The sequence below is a fragment of the Cucurbita pepo genome, chromosome 7 (genome assembly GCF_057944985.1).
Source record: "Cucurbita pepo subsp. pepo isolate OVF chromosome 7, ASM5794498v1, whole genome shotgun sequence".
NCBI classification, from domain to species: Eukaryota; Viridiplantae; Streptophyta; class Magnoliopsida; order Cucurbitales; family Cucurbitaceae; genus Cucurbita; species Cucurbita pepo.
This window is the reverse complement of record NC_141804.1, coordinates 312,789-332,842: the sequence shown is the minus strand read 5'-3', so window position 1 is coordinate 332,842 and position 20,054 is coordinate 312,789. Positions and strand designations below refer to the sequence as shown.

General features: G+C 36.2%; 2 protein-coding genes across 4 annotated transcripts; one reads left to right on the top strand and one right to left on the bottom strand.

Annotated features, from left to right (window-relative positions):
- The first annotated feature begins 9,617 nt into the window (after positions 1 to 9,617).
- Positions 9,618 to 11,294, top strand: LOC111798659 (F-box protein At1g67340). The gene is made up of 3 exons (XM_023681947.2): positions 9,618 to 9,896; positions 9,980 to 10,142; positions 10,222 to 11,294. Exons 1-3 carry the CDS (start codon positions 9,688 to 9,690, stop codon positions 11,002 to 11,004), a joined length of 1,155 nt encoding a protein of 384 aa, XP_023537715.2. The 5' UTR covers positions 9,618 to 9,687; the 3' UTR covers positions 11,005 to 11,294.
- Positions 11,295 to 16,223: 4,929 nt separating this feature from the next.
- Positions 16,224 to 19,320, bottom strand: LOC111799201 (uncharacterized). Of its 3 annotated transcripts, none has more exons than XM_023682643.2 (7): positions 19,033 to 19,320; positions 18,296 to 18,491; positions 18,049 to 18,182; positions 17,859 to 17,955; positions 17,351 to 17,611; positions 16,659 to 16,996; positions 16,224 to 16,569 (listed from the first exon to the last, which is right to left on the bottom strand). In XM_023682643.2, exons 2-7 carry the CDS (start codon positions 18,450 to 18,452, stop codon positions 16,348 to 16,350), a joined length of 1,209 nt encoding a protein of 402 aa, XP_023538411.1. In that variant the 5' UTR covers positions 18,453 to 18,491; positions 19,033 to 19,320; the 3' UTR covers positions 16,224 to 16,347. The 3 variants fall into 3 exon arrangements, with proteins under 3 accessions (XP_023538411.1, XP_086981339.1, XP_023538409.1); XM_087125213.1 differs by having other exon boundaries at positions 17,351 to 17,626; positions 18,305 to 18,491; XM_023682641.2 differs by having other exon boundaries at positions 17,351 to 17,626; positions 19,033 to 19,319.
- Between the last annotated feature and the right edge of the window lie 734 nt (positions 19,321 to 20,054).

Below are 20,054 nucleotides of genomic sequence, written 5' to 3'. Positions count from 1 at the left end.
GTTGGCCGGCGCGGTGGTGGTGAAGTCCGTCATTGAGCAGAAGCCGATGGCCAGGCCGATGCCGAGGTGCGCCACATGTAATGGGTCGGGTCGGGTTACATGCCTATGTGTCCGGTGGTCCGATGGAGATGTTGGGTGCCGATCGTGTTCCGGGTCGGGTCGGATGTCGTGTAGAAGTTGCGGCGGCGGTGGAAGAGGGCGGCCGATCACCGTGCAGTTGTCGGCTAGCCAACCCAACAGCCGATTTTGAAGGATTCCTTTTAATGGGACTTTTGTTAGAATGTTGCATTGAATTTTTACTTTAAAATTTGTACCTGTAACTTGGTGGAGTAAATATTTAGTTTTCCAACCATAATATATACCCATTTAATTATTTAAATTACGTAACGTTCGGGTGTGCACATAATTAGGTTTTTTTTCGGGGCCATTTTGATTCATACCTCTCGAGGCCATTTTCGAGATTACTTCATTATCTCTTCCAGTCGATGTGAGATTTTACAATTCACTCTCCTTTGGAGCCTAACGTCCTCGCTAGGAGTCATTCCCTTTTCTAGTTGATGTGGGACCTCATAATCCACCTCCCTTCGAGTCCAATGTCCTTCTTGACACACCGCCCGGTGTCCACCTCCTTCGGGACCCAACGTCCTCGTTGGCACACCGTCTGGTGTCTAGCTCTGATACTATTGTAACAGCCTAAGCCCACCGCTGGCAGAAATTGTCATTTTTATTTTTGGGCTTCCCCTCAAGGTTTTTAAAATAGGTCTGCTTGAAAGAGATTTCCACATGCTTATACAAAAATGTTTATTCCTCTCCTCAGCCAATGTGGGATCTAATGATTCACCCCTTCAGGGCCTAGCGTTCTCACTAACACTTGTTTCTTTCTCCAATTAATGTGGGATCTCATACCTTAGGTATTCTCCTAGCATTAGAAATTTACCCGACAAATATTTATTAACGAAATAAATTGACTCGGTTTGATTGGATCGGTCGAATTTGATGGTGGACTGAAGTTTTGGGCTTGATGATGAGGGATCTTTTCCATTTTCATTCCTCAGCCCACCCTAGAAACCATCACCATCAGAATTATCCAAGTCCATTACTTGTAAAATTCCCTCTTTCACTGTTACAAATCAAAACATGCTTAGTTTAAACTCAACAACATAATTATTCTAACTGAGCTCCCAATTATGAAGGGGTGTGGATTTGATTTCACAACAGATTCAGCTAATGATTAGAGATTCAAAGAAGAAGAACACACCGACCAAGAAAAAACCCAAAATTTGTGGGATTTAAGGAAGCAAAACTGTAGTTTTAACACCTACAAATCATAGCATTATCATTCAATCAAACGACTTATCTACGCAAATCTCCACCAAATATCAAACAATTAAAAGCAGGGTTTGGTAAGATGACACAGATAATCAACAAACAAATCTTGAAAATGGCAAGAAAAAGAGTGGAATTCGAGCATGAAACCTGTCTCAAAAGCGCTTTCAGCCATGTGGGCAATCATGCATTGGCTTGAAGAAGAGCAGATTTCATTGAGGACTTTTCACAAACACCTTGAAAGCACCTCCAGCTTTTGGACGTTGAAAAGTGGAGTAAACCAGTTGGCATCCATTGGGATTTGGGTACAGAAATGAACCAAGTTTTCTTTGAGGAGAAGCAAAAGAAATTGAATGAAAAACAAAAGAAAAACAGAGGATTTGATCTGATCGGCATGAAATGATTAGGGGATCTTATGAGAAGTGAAGGTCTCGGCAGTGAAATTTGGTGGTTATTATTACCACAAATACCCAATTTCTGAGGGTAACAATTTGGAAGCCAGAAGACAAAGCAAAGGGATTTGGTGTTGGTCCCCTCTTTAAGGAATTATGAGGCCCTTCTCTTTGTGTCTATCCTTTTTCTCATTATTCATCCTTCACATGCTCCACTCTCCAACTCTCCAACCGTGCCCAGTCTCACGACCATACTTATCCACAACAATTCAAACCTTTTTGTATGTTATAAACGTCGTTGTTGATCGATTTCCAAACATATTTCGAAACTCTCTATCCCCTTTTTTCAAGAACAAGGCTTCAGGCTTGAGCATACTTCATCCGAACGGCTACTCAAGTTTTAGTTGACATGACTTGTTCGAGGGCGAGAAGTTTTCATACCCTTATGAGTAATGCGTGTTTTCCTCTCTCACAATCCACCTCCCTTGAGGGCCCAGTGTCCTCGCTGACACAACACTCAGTGTCTGGCTCTAATACCATTTGTAACCGTCTAAACCCACCGCTATTAGATATTGTCCGCTTTGGCCCCTTACGTATCTCTGTCAGTCTCACGATTTTAAAACGTGTTTACTAGGGAGATGTTTGTACACCCTTGTAAGGAATGTTTTGTTCCTCTTTCTAACCGATGTGAGATCTTACGGCACTATAAGTCTCAAAAGAGTAAGATTTTGACACCGTAGAATTGTAGAGAAAATTGCGAAAACCACTCATAAATTACAAGGATATGAAAATAGTAATAAATAAAAAGAACAAGATAGGGAAAGATAACTGTGGTAAGAAGGCAAATATCTAGATATTCTCCAAGATATGATATATACGGTAAACTATAATTTAGTACTAAATATCCTTAACAGAAACTCTCTGTCTCGTTTTTTCAAGAACAAGGCTTCAAGCTTAAGAATACATCATTCGAACAGCGACCCAAGTTTTAGTTGACTGACTTGTTCGAGGGCAAGAGCTTTTCATACCTTAATGAGTAATGCGTGTTTTCTTCTCTCCAATCGATGTGGGATCTCACAATCCACCTCCCTCGAGGGCCCAACGTTCTCGCTGACACACCGCTCGATACCTGAGTTTGATACCATTTGTAATAGTCTAAGACCACCGTTATTAGATATTGTCCGTTTTAGTCTATTACGTATCTCTGTTAGTCTCACTTAAAACGTGTCTATTAAGGAAAGATTTTGACAATCGTTACAATCTATCTATATATGTAGTGTTGAGCTGTCATCTTGAAGAGAGTAACACTAAAAGGGTGGTTACGTGGTCCCCAAATCAAGAGGCTAATAATGAACCAAATCTTGAAGTTTTGGGAGTGTTGGGTGCAGTGGATTATTGCCCACCACACTCAAACTTATTCAACTGTTGGAGGCAGAGGCATGCATTGAGGCCGGGGACACAGGTTTTGCCCAATCATTTTTCTTCTCTCTCTCTCATTCACTTCTTTATTCAATGCTTTCATTTTTTAATCTTATTCTTGGTAGGGTCATAGTTGGAATTATACAATATTATGCACTGACGTGTCGTCTCGGGTTGTCGAGTGAAAATGGGTTTAGAAGAATACGCCCTTACGACGTAGTCTATTCATGTTTTTTGTATTCGATAAGACGTAGTCTTCTCTGTCCATCGAAATTAGGGTTTAAAACCTCTAAACTGAGACGTTATCCAACAACGTAGTGTCTCCATTAAAGAACGTGTGCGCGTTCCATTCTCCAATGGAGAACATAGTATGTAACAACCTATGCCCAGGATTTGGATCTGGATTCCGAATCTAAATTTATCGTCTGATGACCCTGACATTCTCCTCCGAAATAGTCATGTTACCTACTTCGATTTTACTCGGGTGTCACATAATAGATTCTCTCATTCGAACACGAGCTAAATTCGACCGACTAACTTTTAGGGTTGATATGTACTTAAACGACCAAATAATACTATACCCTACCAGGGTCTCGATGCACTCGAGCTCATTTAATGCAATCCATACGCTCATTTATATAACTAAAGAAAGATGCAATCACTATCAAGGTGCGTAACGATCTTCTTTACTCAACTCTTAACTTCGATTTGACTCGAGTAACAAACCGTCGCTTAATAGGTATGATTTCATTTCAACGTTTAGCTCTTCTTTTAAGCAAAGAACTCTCTAACCTTCCGTAATCCTCTTAGCTTTTGAGTTAAAAAGATTTAAAAAAAATAATAATAATTACGTGGCAAACAAAATTAAACGGTGATAAATGCATATTAATAAATTAGGATAAAAATTGGAAATATTTCAAACAAAAATGTGTAATAATAATTTAATGAAAGAAAAAAAATTAAAAAAAAAAAAGTCATAATCATAATTAAAGAGATTAGATACCGACCCTTTTTAATTAATGTGATTAAATGATGCATCTATTGCTTAGTTTGCTTCACCATAAATACCTAATCTCATTACTCTTCCAAACAAATTTATTTTTGGCTTCATATGTTATAAAACATATTATATAGTTTGTGTATATATATACGTATATAAATATATTATATAGTTGGTGTATCATACTCTTCGCTAAAATATTATATTTCCGACCAAAAGCTAAAGTTTAAATCTTCATTTAGTTAAATAATATAATAATTATGAAAATGACAGCGTTTTTTTAATTACGTTGAAGTGTATTAAATGGTTAAGTTTTCTATAAACATTATTTTATTTTCTCGCCATGAATTAATAATAATAATAATAAAATTTAAAAATATGAATAAAATTAAAAAAAAAAGAAAAAAAAAAGAAAATACGTAATTGGTGATTAAATAATGATATAAATAAAATAAAGAATGTCGGTGGAAGTTGGAAATGGAAGTGGATACCCGTGGCCGGTACTGTCATTTTGGTTTAACTTTTGTGTTCGGATATCGCAGTCAACGGTCAACGTTCTCTTATTTTCGTAATAATAATATTATTATTATTATGATTTTTTTGGTTGCTTTCTGTGGAAGATATGTACGTGATCCATTGATAGCTATGTATTTTGTAAATTTACGGAACGGAGGTGAAAGTTAGTAGACATGTGACGAGTACGATATATGAATGAACCAAAACTATATTCAAACGTGAGTGATCTCGAATAAAGTAAAAGAGTACGATACCTAAATATGTGGTTATGTTGTAGAGATGTAAATGTGTAACAGTTCAAGCTCACCGCTATCACATATTGTTCTCTTTAGGTTTTGCCTTTCGGATTCCTCTTAAGGTTTTTAAAACGCGTTTGCTAATGAGAGGTTTTCATATCCTTTTAAAACAATTCTTTGTTCCTCTCTTCAATTAACGTGGGATCTCACATTCCACCCCTTTCGAGACTCGTCCTTACTTTACTAATACTTCGTTGCCCTTTCCAACCGATGTGGAATCTCTCAACCCACCTCCCCCATTCGGAGCCCAACGTCTTTGCTGGCATTCGTTCCGCTCTTTAATCGATGTGACATCTCACAAAAGGAATGTTGAAGCCATTAGATACTGAATTTGTAACGACCCAAATGCCCAGATCCACCACTAGCAGATATTGTCCTCTTTGGGCCCCCTCAAGGCTTCATTAGATACTGAATTTATAACGGCCCAGATGCCCAGATCCACCGCTAGCCGATATTGTCCTCTTTGGGCCCCTTCAAAGCTTTAAAACGCGTCTGCTAGGGGAAGGTTTCCACACCCTTATAAATGATGGTTTGTTCTCCTCCCAAACAGACGTGCCACATCACATAATTTAAATTTCAAATATAGTTTTTTTTTTAATTTAAATTTCAAATATAGTTTTTTTTTAATTTAAATTTCAAATATAGTTTTTTTAATTTATTATTTTGTGAAACGACCATACTTCTTTATTTTTTATTTGGTTAAAACTATTATTAAAAATTATTATATTAATAAAAATTAAAATATTTTGCGAGTATTAGTTGAATTTGATGTAGTTTAATTAAAGCCTAGGAAGGTCATTATTGGCGTTTCCTACCTAACAAAAGGGCTAATTTTTAATTAAAAATGTATTTAATGAAGTAATTATATACCAAACGAATAAACATGCATTATTTGTTAATTCATTATTTATTAATTGCCAACATCAAATACCAACTTGGTTTAGAAGTTAGGAGATTCAATTTAATTTAATTATTAGAAAGAAAATAAATTAAATAAAACTTATCCGATAAGTCACAGACGACGTAAATTAGCTAGTTGTATACATTGATAATGCATGGAAAATACATTTAATTAATCGAGAGAAGGTCGATATGCGATTATAACGAATACGACATATAGCTAAATTATTAATGACTCGAATTTTAGGGTAAAAGCGACCTAAATTAGCTTAACCACTTCATTAATAATTACTAATAATCTTTTTTAAAGATTTGATTTAACTTAAGTAACTTAATTAATTATTTTTATTTTTAAAAGTTTTATAATTTTTCTGCATTTTAATAATTATTTAATATTATTAAAAAAACTTAAAAAATCACTATTTTTTAATTAAAGAAATGATATTTTTCTGACAAACATGAAAGTGTTACTTAGAAGGTCACGTGAGGGAGAGGGTCTCGAAAGTGAAGGAAATAAAAAGATTAAAAGTAAGGATGGTTTATTTTCATGAACAAAATTATTAATTTATTTTTAAAAGCAACTTTTATGAAACCTTTTTGGTGTTTAAAAATAATAATTAGCTTAAAATAATGTTTTTCGTGTTTGTTTCAACTTTTAATCTAAAATTATTGTAAAATTTTTAATTTAATCTTGTTTAAAATTTCCGTTACGAATATTAATAGTTTTTTAATCGAAACATTTTTTTAAAATAGAACACAGTCGATAAATTTGTGTAAAAAAAAAGATTTTGTCACATAATTAGAAAAATATCTAACATGTTGTCGGGTATGTTGCTAGCTAGCTCCTACACGAAATACTACCTTAAAAACATGCCTATTTGACCCGACACTGTGATGTTCCACATTGATCGCGGAGGAGAATAAAACATCTTTTATAAGGGTGTGGAAACCTTCCCCTAGCAGACGTGTTTTAAAGTCTTGAGAGGAAGCTCGAAGGGGAAAGCTCAAAGAGAACAATATCTGCTAGCAGTGGATCTAGGGCGTTACAAATGGTATCAGAGCTAGACACCGGACTATGTGCCAGCGAGGAGGTTGTTCCTCGAAGGGGGGTAGATACGAGGCAGTGTGCCAATAAGGACGGTGGATTTGGTGGCGGTCCCACATCGATTGGAGAAAAGAACGAGTGTCAGCGAGGACGCTGGGCCCCGAAGGGAGGTGGATTGTGATGTCTCACATTGGTTGAGGAGGAGAACAAAACACCCTTTATAAGCGTGTGGAAACCTTCACCTAGCAGACTCGTTTTAAAGCCTTGAGAGGGAAGCCCAAAAGGAAAAGCTCAAACCCGACAATATCTGCTAGCGGTGGATCTAGGCTGGACACAAAGCCCACCTTGATTGTCGATGACCGAAGACGTACATCCTTAAAAGAAAAATACCCTTTAAATGTATGACACACAACAGTTTGAACTAAGTAAATGAAAACACTATTGATATAACTTAATTTGCATACCGATTTAAGCACTAGAATACGAGCACTACACCAGATCCACGCATGATTTTTATGCAAGGACTACAATTAGAACCGACCCATTCCACCTCAAATCCAGCATCACCATCCGTGACTTGAGCCATAATTCCACATCATCTATACATCGCGCGTTTTCATTAACACCAAACATATTAAACGTTAAAGATGAGAGTGGAGCCGGTTAAGCACAACATCACGTCCACGCCAGATCTTTGTCCTCTAAACTACTGTTCAAACTACGACATAAAAAAAAAACGTCGACTTACCTAAAATTTAACGCCAACAAATATATTACTAATTTTCATTTAACGCCGAACATCGAAAACAAAAACATATATTTAACGGAATATAATTATTGAAATTGGTGTTTCTAGAAGAGGGGTAGGGAGGCGAGGAGTGGTTGAGAAGGGGGTGGGATTGACTTATAAAGTTAACAATCCCATCGGCCGGCGGTGGTTCGGTTAGGGTTAGACGCCGACGGAGGCCATGCTGACAGACATTTTTGCATTTATAGCCGTTGATTTCTATTCTAATTTAGTTGCACTTTGAATTTTAAAATAATTATTTTTAATTTAATTTATACTCTTCTCCAACTGCCGCTTATGCCACTAAACTTGTCGGGTTTCTAATTAATTTTTGTCTATTATTTTTGTCCCTTTCTTCATTAATCACATACCTCACAACAGACATATAGAGGCAAACATTTTATATATGTTTAAATTTCGTCATTTATTTTAATAATATCCTTATTTTCTTCCAAATTTGTAATACCATTTTTATTTTTCTTAAACGTTTTAAAATTTATAACATACTAAAATCCATCTGAATATTGAACAAAAAGTCAATTTTTCAAAATGTCGTTTTCTCAAACTTAATCCAAAGGTTCGAGTTGTTAGATGAACACGACTCTCTATAATGACTTTACTTTCGGCTTCCCAAAATGACTCATATCGATGGAGATAGTATTATTTGATTATAAACCCATGATCATTTCCTAAATTAGCCGATATGGGACTTTCATCCAACACGAGTCATTGTTGTGTCGTTCCATGTTGTAGAAGATTTCTACCCAAAGAATAGTTTTGAAAATGTCAAGGGTAATATTGGAATTTTTAAAAAGATGAGAATGTGTTTCGGTCTGTAACACTTTGGGGTGAATACCCATCAGAACAAGTAGGGTCAATAGTTAACAATTGCTCTCAGAACCAAGCTAGATATTTTCCTATTACTGGGCTCCAAGTAGAAAATTTGTAACAGTCTAAACCCACTACTAGCAGATATTGTCTGCATTGGCCTGTTACTTATCGTCGTCAACTTCAAGCCCAAGCCCACTGCTAGTAGATATTATTCATTTTGACCCGTTACGTATCACTGTCACTCTCACGATTTTAAAACACCTTAACTAGGGGGAGATTTTCATATTTTTATAAGGAATGCTTCGTTATCCTCTCAAATTGATACGAGATCTCACGAAATCTCTTGCTACACACCTCGGATAAATTAAGAACCCGAAAAAAGGGAAAAGAATACGGTAGTTGGTGATGTTCAAGATTTTGATTAAGATATTGTTTAATGTGTATTATAATATTTTAATTCAAACTAATTAAACCTAAAAACACTATAAATATTTTTACTTTTTAAATATATTTAAAAAATTCAAATCTTTCTTAAAAAAAGATATTTTAAAGTAAAAAAGAATTTTGAAAAATGAGAAAAATGAGAAATAAATAAAAGGAAATAAGAGAGGCTGAGGTGGACTGCCAGCTCATTTGTTGATGTTTTAATGGCAAGCAGTTATAATTTAGGCGCTTTTGAAAACAGCAACAAACCCCAAAAAAAGCGCTTCTACGAGAAGCAAGCCAAGTCAAAGCCAAGCCAAGCCAAGTCAAAGCCAAGTCAAAGCCAAGCCAAGCCAAGCTAAGCGCGACGGTTATTCTACTAATACAAACATATATACATCCATACATTCATACCACCTCGCCCTATCCTATCTGTCACCCCCAACAAACATTATTAATTTCCAACAGAAACCAATTAATAATTTTTTTAATTTTTTTTTAAATTAATTAATTTTATTTTCGTAGTACACTAAAACAGGGTAGCACTCCAAAAAGCTGCCCTCCTCAGCCCGTCTGGGTCAACCCAATTTTGACCTTTGAATACGACAACAACCCCAAGGCTAATTTCGTACATTCACTACCTCTCATATAATATTTTCTTTACATATATATATATATAAATGAGCTCTTGTTTGTTGCTTCCTTCCCTTTTCCCTCTGTGTTTGACTGTGTCAGATATCAGCCTCTCTCCCATGAGAACCAACATGAAGAAGAGAGCTTCACAAACAAATTTACAGTATTTTTCCGGTTCACCCAAAAGGAGGCGCTTTTCCCCGCCGCGCTCTTCCGCCGTAGTTTCTGATTTTTTTCAGTCCTTGCCGGACGACCTCCTCATCTGTATCCTCTCTAAGCTTAGCGCCACCGCTTCTTCCCCGTCCGATTTCATCAGCGCTTTGATTACGTACGTTATATGTTTTTTCCTTTTTTTTTTTTTTTTGGGGGGGGGTTGTGAATCGATTTGGCTGATTGAATTTGGTGTAACAGATGCAAGAGATTCAACAATTTAGGGCGTCATTCGCTTGTTTTAGCCAAGGCTTCCCAGAAAACTTTGGCAATCGGAGCTAAAAACTGGTCGGAATCCGCTCACCGGTTTCTTAAACACTGCGTTGACGCCGGCAACGTTGAGGCTTGCTATATTCTCGGCATGGTAACAACAAACACCTTGAAAATTTTAACGATTTTTTGATTTTGGGTCTCTGAATTTCTGTTTTTTTTTTTTTCCTCAGATTCGGTTTTATTGTCTGCAAAACCGAGGGAGTGGAGCTTCTTTAATGGCGAAGGCGGCGATTAGCTCCCACGCGCCGGCGTTGTATTCACTTGCTGTCATACAGTTCAACGGTAGCGGTGGCTCGAAGAACGATAAGGATTTGAGAGCGGGAGTGGCGCTTTGTGCCAGGGCTGCGTTTTTGGGTCATATTGATGCTTTAAGGGAGCTTGGACATTGCCTTCAAGATGGCTATGGTGTTTGTCAGAACATTATGGAGGGCCGTCGGTTTCTCGTCCAAGCCAACGCACGGGAACTCGCCGCCGTGCTGTCGTCAACGGCAGCCACTGTTACAGGCGGAGCTGCGCGTTCTTGGGTCACGTGCGATCCACACACACACCACCGCACGGCGGTGGGGTCATCCACAGAGTGTCCGTTGCTAAGCGATTTCGGCTGTAATGTCCCGGCGGCGGAGGCTCATCCGGCGAGCCGGTTTATGGCGGAGTGGTTCGCTATACGCGGGGGGCCACCGGGGCCGGGGCTGAGGCTGTGTTCGCACGTGGGGTGTGGGCGGCCGGAGACAAGGAGGCACGAGTTTCGTCGGTGTTCGGTTTGTGGGATTGTTAACTACTGCTCACGTGCCTGTCAGGCGCTTGATTGGAAGCTGCAGCATAAGGCGGAATGTTCGCCTTTGGAGCTATGGCCGGAAAATGAGGGCGAAGGTGGTGTAGGCGAGGGCGAGGGCGAGGGCGAGGGCGGAGTTGAAAATGAAAACGAAGCGGAGGATGTGATAGAAGAGAGTTAAATTAAACGGAGGATGTGATTTTACGGTTTTAGGAATTTAAACGGCGAGTAACGGGTGTTGTAACGGAAGAGGAAAACAGGAGGTACCTAACAAAACAAAAGGCTTAAATCCCACCTCCCCCACTTTTTCCTTTTTCTTTTACTTTTGTCAATATAATTTTTGTAGAGTACAGTGCATCCATTGTCACCTTCGATCTTAGGTATTTAAAGTTTTTCATTTTTTAGATTTTCAGAATCTTCAAAATTTCCTAATTCTATTATACCTTCTTCACAATTATTCCTTTTTCTTTTCTTTTTCTTTTTATTTATTTTTTTTAAAATCATTTATAATCTTTGCCCATCTAACTAAAGGAATAATTCACTAATTTAGCTGGATTAATCTCTCAAAAACTCCAAAAAAAAAAAAAAAAAAAAAAAAACACAAAATTCAAACAAAAACTTGAAACTATACAAAGGAAATATACAAATGGAAAAATACAAATAATATGACGTCATTTTTTAAGCAACAAAATGCGGTAAAATCTACGTCATACTAATAAAAAAAATACACAAACATGTTAGGTTTAAAATTGAAGAATTTATTTTGTTATTTAAATTAAAAAAATTAGGTTTGGGTTGGAGTAGAGTTCTAAGTATGAATAAATGGTAAAGAAAATAGAGAGAGAGAGAGAGAGAGAGGAAAAAGAAAGAAGCAATTATTCTAACATTCTTTTTGAAGCTTTTGAGATGATGGGTGGTTTGCTCTTTTGAAGGGTCAAATGCATTTAAGTGAATTCAAATAAAATAAAATAAAAATAAAAAAGTAAAAAGTAAAAAGGGAATGAGGGGGGAAAAGAGAGAGAGAAAGGAGAGTAGTGGGAAGACACACACACACACACACACACACAAAAACACTTGCAAGTGGAGGACCTAATCTTTTTGCTTTTTTTCTTCCTCAAAATCAATTATAATAAAGAAAAAAAAATACATATTTAATTAACAATTAGATACATAGACATGGGGGTGCACTTATTCTGTCTTTTTCATCATCAATTATTCCCCTCCCTCCTTTTTTCTTTTCCTGGATATATTTATATATAAATGCACTATTTGCCAATTGCTAGCTTTATTGCTGGGATTTAATGCAACGGCAAGGACCCTGCTACCTATCTATAATCTTTACACAAATTTAATACCATTCAATTTTTATCATTCAAAAAAATGGCTATTCAATTATTTTTATTAAACCCTAAATAAATTCTTCCTATTTCTTTATTTTTAAAATTCCACGCCGAATAAAATCCCAATATGAAAAGAAATTTTCGTTTCAAGTGAGGCCGGGAAGTGGGAATCTTCACGTCTTCTGACTTGTCTCCAATCACAAATTATTAAACCATAAATATTTTACTTTCTAGTATTATATTGACTTACAAATTTTATGAAATTAGTCAACAATTTTTTAAATATTTTCCGTTGTGTAAAACAAACTCTAAATTGAATAAAAACTAAGCTTTAATGTCATTTTTCTTTCAATTTTGTTTCATTGGATGCCTATAGGAATATATTTCTTCTTTTTAACAATCTTTCAAACAAAAAAAAAATTATGAGAGAATAAAGATTGAAACACTTTTTAAAAATTAAAGTTATCTAAGTTTAAAGTGAGGGTGGATGAAATAAAAAAGATGCTCGAGAAAACATAAGGAACCTAAGAAAGGATAATTAATTAATTAATTAAAAATAGAAAGATTAAAGGTATAAAAAAAAAAAAAAGAGTTGGAATGTAAAGTTGTACCTGCATAAAGAGTTGTGGCGGCCGCTCCTCGGAAAAGGAAGATAGAGAAAGAGGATTATAATGGACGCTAACATTAAAAAATTAGTAAAGACGAAATAAAAAAAGGTAAAAAAATTTGTAGGTGAAAGCGTGGGGGTGGTGCAAAATAAGAATGTAGGCCTAAGACAGCAATTAGTAAGTAATTTAATTGTTCTTAGTTAAAACACTTACGGGTAGGCGATCCGATCCGATCCGATCCGATCCAATGGTTTGTGTCTGATGTCAGCGTTGAATCCGATCCAATGAAAGGGAGGATGCCACAAGTGGTTTCTGTCTATCTGAGAAAACAAAGTCATACTTGGTTACCGCAAGCATTGGTTGGTTGGACCATTTCTGGTGGAATCAGAGTTTTTAAGTATTCAAAAGTTTGTCGTCACTAACCCATCTTCTTCTTGTTCTTGTTGGAGTTTCCATGTGATGCATATATATATATACATATATATATATATATGTGAGAGTTGAAAAGAAGAAAAACACGAAATGCATACGTAAGGCTCGGGCATGCGGCTACGATTTGAAAGAGGTTCTGGATCGTGACTATGGCTTCTTTATTTTTATTTTTTAAATTTCTTTTCAGATAAAACTTAGTGGATCACGCGTTCACCTAATTGTCCAAATAGAAACAATGATTTGTTCATTATTTAAGAACGTAAGGCAAGTATTGAGATCCTTTAAAACAAAAGCCAACACTCGGAATTATAGAAGATGGTGCATACCAAGTCTTCGGCATCCTTTGGCTTCAACAAAACCATCTCCCTTTTGACGTTTTGAAGAGTATGATATGAAGCCTGAAATAGAAAAAAGTCGAAGAGTCAAAATTAAAAGTGGATATCAATCGTTTTGAAATTCTATTGATTCAGCTCAGAAATAAGCAAAAGAAAAAGATACCAATATCATTTCCAAGTAAATGAACGATTATTGAGTAGAACATCAGTATGATCCTGTCCACTGCTAGTAAATATTGTCCGCTTTAGTCAGTTACGTATTGTTGTCGGCCTCATAGTCTTAAAACTCGTATGTTAAAAGAGGTTTCCACACCCTTATAAGGAATGCTTCGTTCCCCTCTCCGATCGATATGGGATCTCACAATCACTTTCCTTCTCACACAGATCAAGCACGCTCTTTACCTGTGCATAAAAGTTGTTTCATCTCCATAAATTTCAATACCTTACTTCAAGAGCTAATAAAAAAGGCTTGCTGTTGACGTTTCCAACCTCCATCCTTCATGGATTTTAGTCCAGGGATGGTGTGCCTGTTCCTGTGTAACTCCTGAAGAGTGGAGGGCTGCAATAAGACAATTGTAATTAGAGATCTCTTCGACGACAAATTTGTTCTAGAGGAGAAAATATCCTTTTCTACTGTCATAGGAAAGTGAACGCCTGAGCTTTGTATGCAAGTAGCAGCACAAATTAACAATTGGTTAGCCGGTGTAGCGTAGATAAAAACTATAAGCAAGAAAAATGCATCACAATAGCATGTGAAGTACAAATGCTCCCAACGATTGAAACAAACATTGAATAATTGTGAAAAAGAGTATGTCAAGAAACATATGGTAATATCATAGTAGAGGAGCTTCATCAATATGGTGCGCTGAGACAAAGAATCAGTCATGTGGATACCAAACAAGCTGTATCTTGTAGTACTTGGTGGAAATTCACATTTTAGAAACATCAACGCTCTCATTCTAATTGTGAATTCGCTTTGGCCATTACCTCTCCGGGCATATTATCCATTGTTCTCATCAGTTGAACCAGTGTATGAACCATCTTACAAACAGAACTCCTGAAGTTCTAACTCATTGTCATATATCCCAGCTAGTATTAAAAAAAAATGTAAGTGTTAGGAATCACGGATCTCCAAAATGGTATAACATTCTTCACTTTGAGAGTATAAACTCTCATGGTTTTTTTTGTTTTCTCTAAAAGGTCTCTAAAAGGCCTCATGCCAATAGAAATATGTTTCTTACTATAAACTTACGATCTTCCTCTTAATTAGCTTACATAGGATTACTCCTCCAATAATCCTCCTCATAAGGAAGATGTATATTGAGAAATTTGGTTCTCCATTAGCTATATCTCATCTTTCAATCTTTCAATGTTAGGAAAAAAGAGCGCCGGGTTGCAAGTTAAGTTGAATACTACGGAACACATTTCGTGCGCAGAAAGTAAAATGTTGAAAAAGATTTGAGCATTTTTCTTCATCGTGTGATTTTCGATCCCCTCAGCAGGCCAATTCCAGCCTGCATTGTGTCATGGTCATCCTTTGAAAGCATGTTGCTGGTCTACATGACTAAAATACTGAGCTACTGAAGTCTAGCAGGAGATGAAAATTAGGAAACTAAGTGGATCAGTTTAAGGAGTAGAGAGCGAGCTACATTCAACAACAAGGCAAACAAACAGATTCAAGTTCAGCTATCTTTCGCCACAATTATCCGCAATAGAAATTTCAAATCCATCTCCAAGACACAAGAATTGATTAATAAAATATAATAAGTTTCAAAGGAACTAACCAGGAGAAGAGAGTCCTGCTCCGTGATCTCTGCTTCCTTAAATTTCTGTGCAACAACCTGGATGAAAATATCGGTTACAGAAGTAAATTTGAAACGCAGAGAGAGAGAGAGTAATGATCAAGAAAGAAAAATATGATTCTCTGAGAGCTTGTACAACTCACCATGTCTTCAGAAAATGGAGAGATGCCTTTCGAGAGATCAGTTTCAAAATATTGAAATGGCAGGAGACGAATAAGAAATGTGGCGGGAGATGAAGATGAAGATAGATGGGTACACTACTGTTTTATATACGGCTTACAAATCTTAACCATGGTTACGAAATTAACCAGCATGGTTTATTATGCTTAAGGACGCTAAATGCAAGTCCTTCAGTTTTTACTTGTTTACTAAAACGACGTGGATTTTTTTTCTTTTCTTTTTCCATTTTTTTTTTATAGATATTAGTTTATGTGATTTATTGAGATAATGAAAATTTCGTAATCTGCTCCTACAGACATCTCTAGTAGTGATGACTAAGCATTCCTTATAAATATACGTAACCGTGAGGTTGACAACTATACGTAACCGGCTAAAAAGATAAAATCTACTGATAGTGGATTTGAACTGTTACAAATGGTATCAAAGCTAAATACCAAGCAATGTGCCAATTGGACCCTAAAAAAACTCGAATTGCGAGATTCTACGTTTGTTGGAGAGAAAAAGAAATATTCCTTCTAAAGAAATAGAAACTTCTTCCTAATAGACACGTTTTTTAAATTATGAGACTAACAACAATACGAATCATGGTAATTCAAATTTACCATTTCAAAACAAAACATTCGAGAACTCATGAAATTAAATAATAATAATAATAATTTTTTTTGTTCATTGATCCAATTTTCCTCCCATGTTGATTGGGAAATTTAAAAAAAAAAAAAAAAAAAAAAAAAAAAAAAAAAAAAAAAAAAAAAAAAAAAAAAAAAAAAAAAAAAAAGTAAGATAGGGAGAATATGGTTAGTTCTTATTCCAACAATCTTCACAAAATCTTAATACATATTAGCGGCTTGCCTTTCAAATGAATTCAGCGAGGGATAAACGGCAGCTGCTATTTTCTGGCGAAGGTTGAACTTTTGAGCTATAAGTGGTCTCACATCTTCAACTCCCATAAGCGTTTCCAAAAATGGAAGTAACAGAAGCAATTCTCTGTCTGAACGATCATCAAACCAGCTCTCTATTGGGATTCCATTGTCCACTTGGAACCCAAATGCCTGAAATATATATATAGAACATTTCAAGCTTCATAACGAATAAAATATCAGGCGTTCTAGCTTAGAAATGGTAACACGGTCGGGGTTACCTGTGGAGAATTATCGACGATGATAACGCGTGCCAAATCACGCCCGAGAACTGAGAGATCTTTGATGTAGTTCCCATCAACAAAAACACACGACTCGCGAAAAACACGGTGACGAAATATTTTCCTCTTTGGATCAAGAACATTCAGGAGCTGTTCTGCATAAATACTCTGGCTAGCTGTAAATATGATGATCTCGAAGTGTTGGGCAACTGCTTCCATGAAGTCTCTGAGATAAGGTCGGCATCGTACATAAACCGTATGCTCCTGGAGGTTGAAATTTACAGGGAAGGTAAAATCGGCATCAACACATGGCTCGAGTGTAGAGTGCACCAGAGTTTCTGCAAAAATAAAGGTACACGGTGGGTTGTTTTAAAAGGTTCAATTCAAGAACATGAACGTTTATAGGTTGCATTGATTAATGAACAAGGCCCCTATATTCAACTACCCCCCACTTATAATAACATGGTAAAAACGGCAAATGCTAACTAAGCTGAATATGTTTGGAATGACCTTTTAACTGCTTTAAGTCCATAAAAAGTGTTTTTAAGCGATTCAAAAGTCATTCCAAATCGACCCATAATCTCTCGACTAGTTAGAAAGAAAAGAGTGGGCTATTTAATAAAAACCTTCACAATGACCAGTGTATATTCATCATATGAAACAAGCACGATATTGGGGTTAAAACTTGTTACCGTCCAAGTCCAAAACAAGAGTCGTAGAAGGGCAACTCCGAGTCTGTTTTGGTAGTAGCATAGGTCGATAAGTTGGGACGACTGCTGATAAATCAGGCAGATTCTTGATGAAGAAATAAGGATCAAAATCGTCGATTTCCTCGTATTCATCATCCTGCACGTGAACTTCAGCTGCCATAGTATCATGGGCATGCTCATCAACACACTCAAGCTTAGAGTTCCTCATGGCAAGATATATAGCGGATACTTCAGATGATAGACCTGCATCCCCTAGATCTGCGTTATGAGAACAACTAAATTTCTTGAACCTAACAGTTCAACACAACTAAATTTCATGATATCAGAGAATCTCAAATTAGTTAAAGCAAATGAGGCCTTAGTGTAATTCTTATCCTAATCACATAAACTAAAACCTAAATTAAACCTAAATTACAATCCAAGCGTGTTACAGAATAATTTTCACTCCAAAGAAAAATGTTGCTCTCCATGAATTAATTTAATCATCTACCTCCATTATGAGCTTCTCCTCCAGCGTGAGCAGATGCATGAAAAGCAGGAGAAAATATGGTTTCTGATGCAGACTTATCAATGTCATCATCATAAGCCTGCCAAACGAATTACGGATAAGAAATAACCCTCATGGAAAGCTACACATGATGTAGGTCCGTTTGTCTAGGCAGTATTCATGAATAATTTACCTTGAAGCCCAAGGTAGCACCATCAGTTGCATCGTGGTCCAAACAAGCACCAGAACTCTCATTGCGTAGAAAATCATATTTAATGTTCAAATCGGTTAGAACATCTTCTTCATTATTTTTTGATGGCAAACCACCTGAAAATGAGACGAACAATTCAACAAAATCTAACACGATTGAACTTAGATGGTTTAAACGTATATGGGTTTCCACCAACCCATGAAAAGAAAAACTCCAGTAAGAGAATTACCAACAGTACGTTTTCTAGCAGAGGATATTAATCGTTCAGTAACATTCTTTTCTACAACTTGTATGGTTTCATTGTATTTTCTTTGAGATCGTAGAACTTTGGGACTGACAATCTCACGAGCAGCATTTCTCCCATGACCTTTTTTCTTTGTCTGCATTTTCCAAATTGCTGGGAAGAAGTTCCAATCTCAAGCTCACTATAATTAACAGAGATATTTAAACGAAACTGATTTAGAAACAACTTTCACTATAATTAACAGTACTAGAGCTCAAAATTACCAACGTACAATGAAATTAGCCGCAGATCAAAGCTAAAATTCTCTAGAAACACCCAGTCAAAGAATTTTAAATTCAGAAATTAACGACCAACGCAATATGTCAGAGTAATTGAGAGCACGTCCAACATAAAGAGCCAAATCTAAGAATTTTAAATTCAGAAATGTTTTAGGGTTTACGACAAGAACTTTAAAACATACCAAACTTCCGAATCATCAGCAGTAGATTATCGATTAATATATCCACAACATTCGAATTGAACAAACAAACATTAAAAAACACGGTGATTACAACAGAGTAAAATCCACAATCCATTGTCTGAAATAACAGAAATTACGCAGAAAGCTAGAGATCGGCAGAGTCAAGAAATGATACCAAAATTCCGGAGTAAGAAAGCTAAAGAAAGCAAACAGAAGCAATATAAACAAGGCACAAAGCGAGAAAATCAAAGTTAAACAGTACCTGAGGCAAAACTTTAACCAGAAGAAGATCACAGAAAGCGGAGGGAAGCAGGTTGTTAACTTTGACTGATATCAGACCGGAAAAAGAGCAGAATATGAGTTCAAAAAAGATATTGAACGAGAGATCGAGCTGAAGCTGGAGCAATCAGAAGAAACCCTAGCCTGGTTTTTGCAGAGACGAAAACAGAGGATTGGATTTTAGAAGTTTGGAGGTTTTTCCCTCCCAATGAAAGCGAAAAGAGAGAGGGAAAGCAGAGGGATCGAAAATTAAGTTTCGTTCGGACAAAAGGATGAGAAGATAAATAAGTATTTTTATTTTTTATTTTTAATGAAATGTAGCTCGTCCTTTTCCTACTCGCGATAAACGTCAAAATTACCGTACTCGCTCTGTTCTACTGCCACGTTTATTGGATCCACAACTTCGTTTATTTAATTTTCGCCCTCAGAATTTGACTTTTGTTTCTGTTTGATAGGGGTCTCTATTTCCTGAATATTAAGGAAAGGCCCCAATTTCTCAGTAAGCAACAATTTTATATTTATAAAATTTAGACAACTATTTTTTAAAATTAATTTATGAGGATTTTCGGTGTGGAGGTATTCGGTAATAAGGAGAAAATATTGTGGAGGAATTTGGGAATATCGGAAACTATTGGGCTAATGATGAAATTTTGGTACACCTGTTTCCTCGTTGGAGGAATCTTTTTTGAAATTTCAAAAAATTGAGCGCCGCACGGAAAAATGAAGCTGCTCTCTACGATAGCTCCTCGACCGTTCGTTTGTTACTTTCAAATTCAATCTGCTTGACGTGGTGACTCGGATGTTTGCCACGTGTAGGGACCAATATGGGCAATTATTGGTAGGCTAGTAATTGGGCCAGACCGAGTGTAAATCAACTTTTTTATTAATTTAAAATTCAAATATAAAAGTTTTAAAATAATATTCAAATGTCTTATTAATATTAGTTAATTTTTTTAAATTTTAAATTTTGTAATAATATCCTTAACCCGACCAAATCCCATCTCT

Coding starts and splice junctions, on each gene's coding strand:
- LOC111798659 (XM_023681947.2), top strand. CDS start 9,688: ATGAGAACCAACATGAAGAAGAGAGCTTCACAAACAAATTTACAGTAT. Junction 9,897..9,979: donor TTCATCAGCGCTTTGATTAC/GTACGTTATATG, acceptor TTGGTGTAACAG/ATGCAAGAGATTCAACAATT. Junction 10,143..10,221: donor CTTGCTATATTCTCGGCATG/GTAACAACAAAC, acceptor TTTTTTCCTCAG/ATTCGGTTTTATTGTCTGCA.
- LOC111799201 (XM_023682641.2), bottom strand. CDS start 18,452: ATGCAGACAAAGAAAAAAGGTCATGGGAGAAATGCTGCTCGTGAGATT. Junction 17,627..17,858: donor AGGAGAAGCTCATAATGGAG/GTAGATGATTAA, acceptor CTCATAACGCAG/ATCTAGGGGATGCAGGTCTA. Junction 16,570..16,658: donor TCGTCGATAATTCTCCACAG/GTAACCCCGACC, acceptor TATATATTTCAG/GCATTTGGGTTCCAAGTGGA.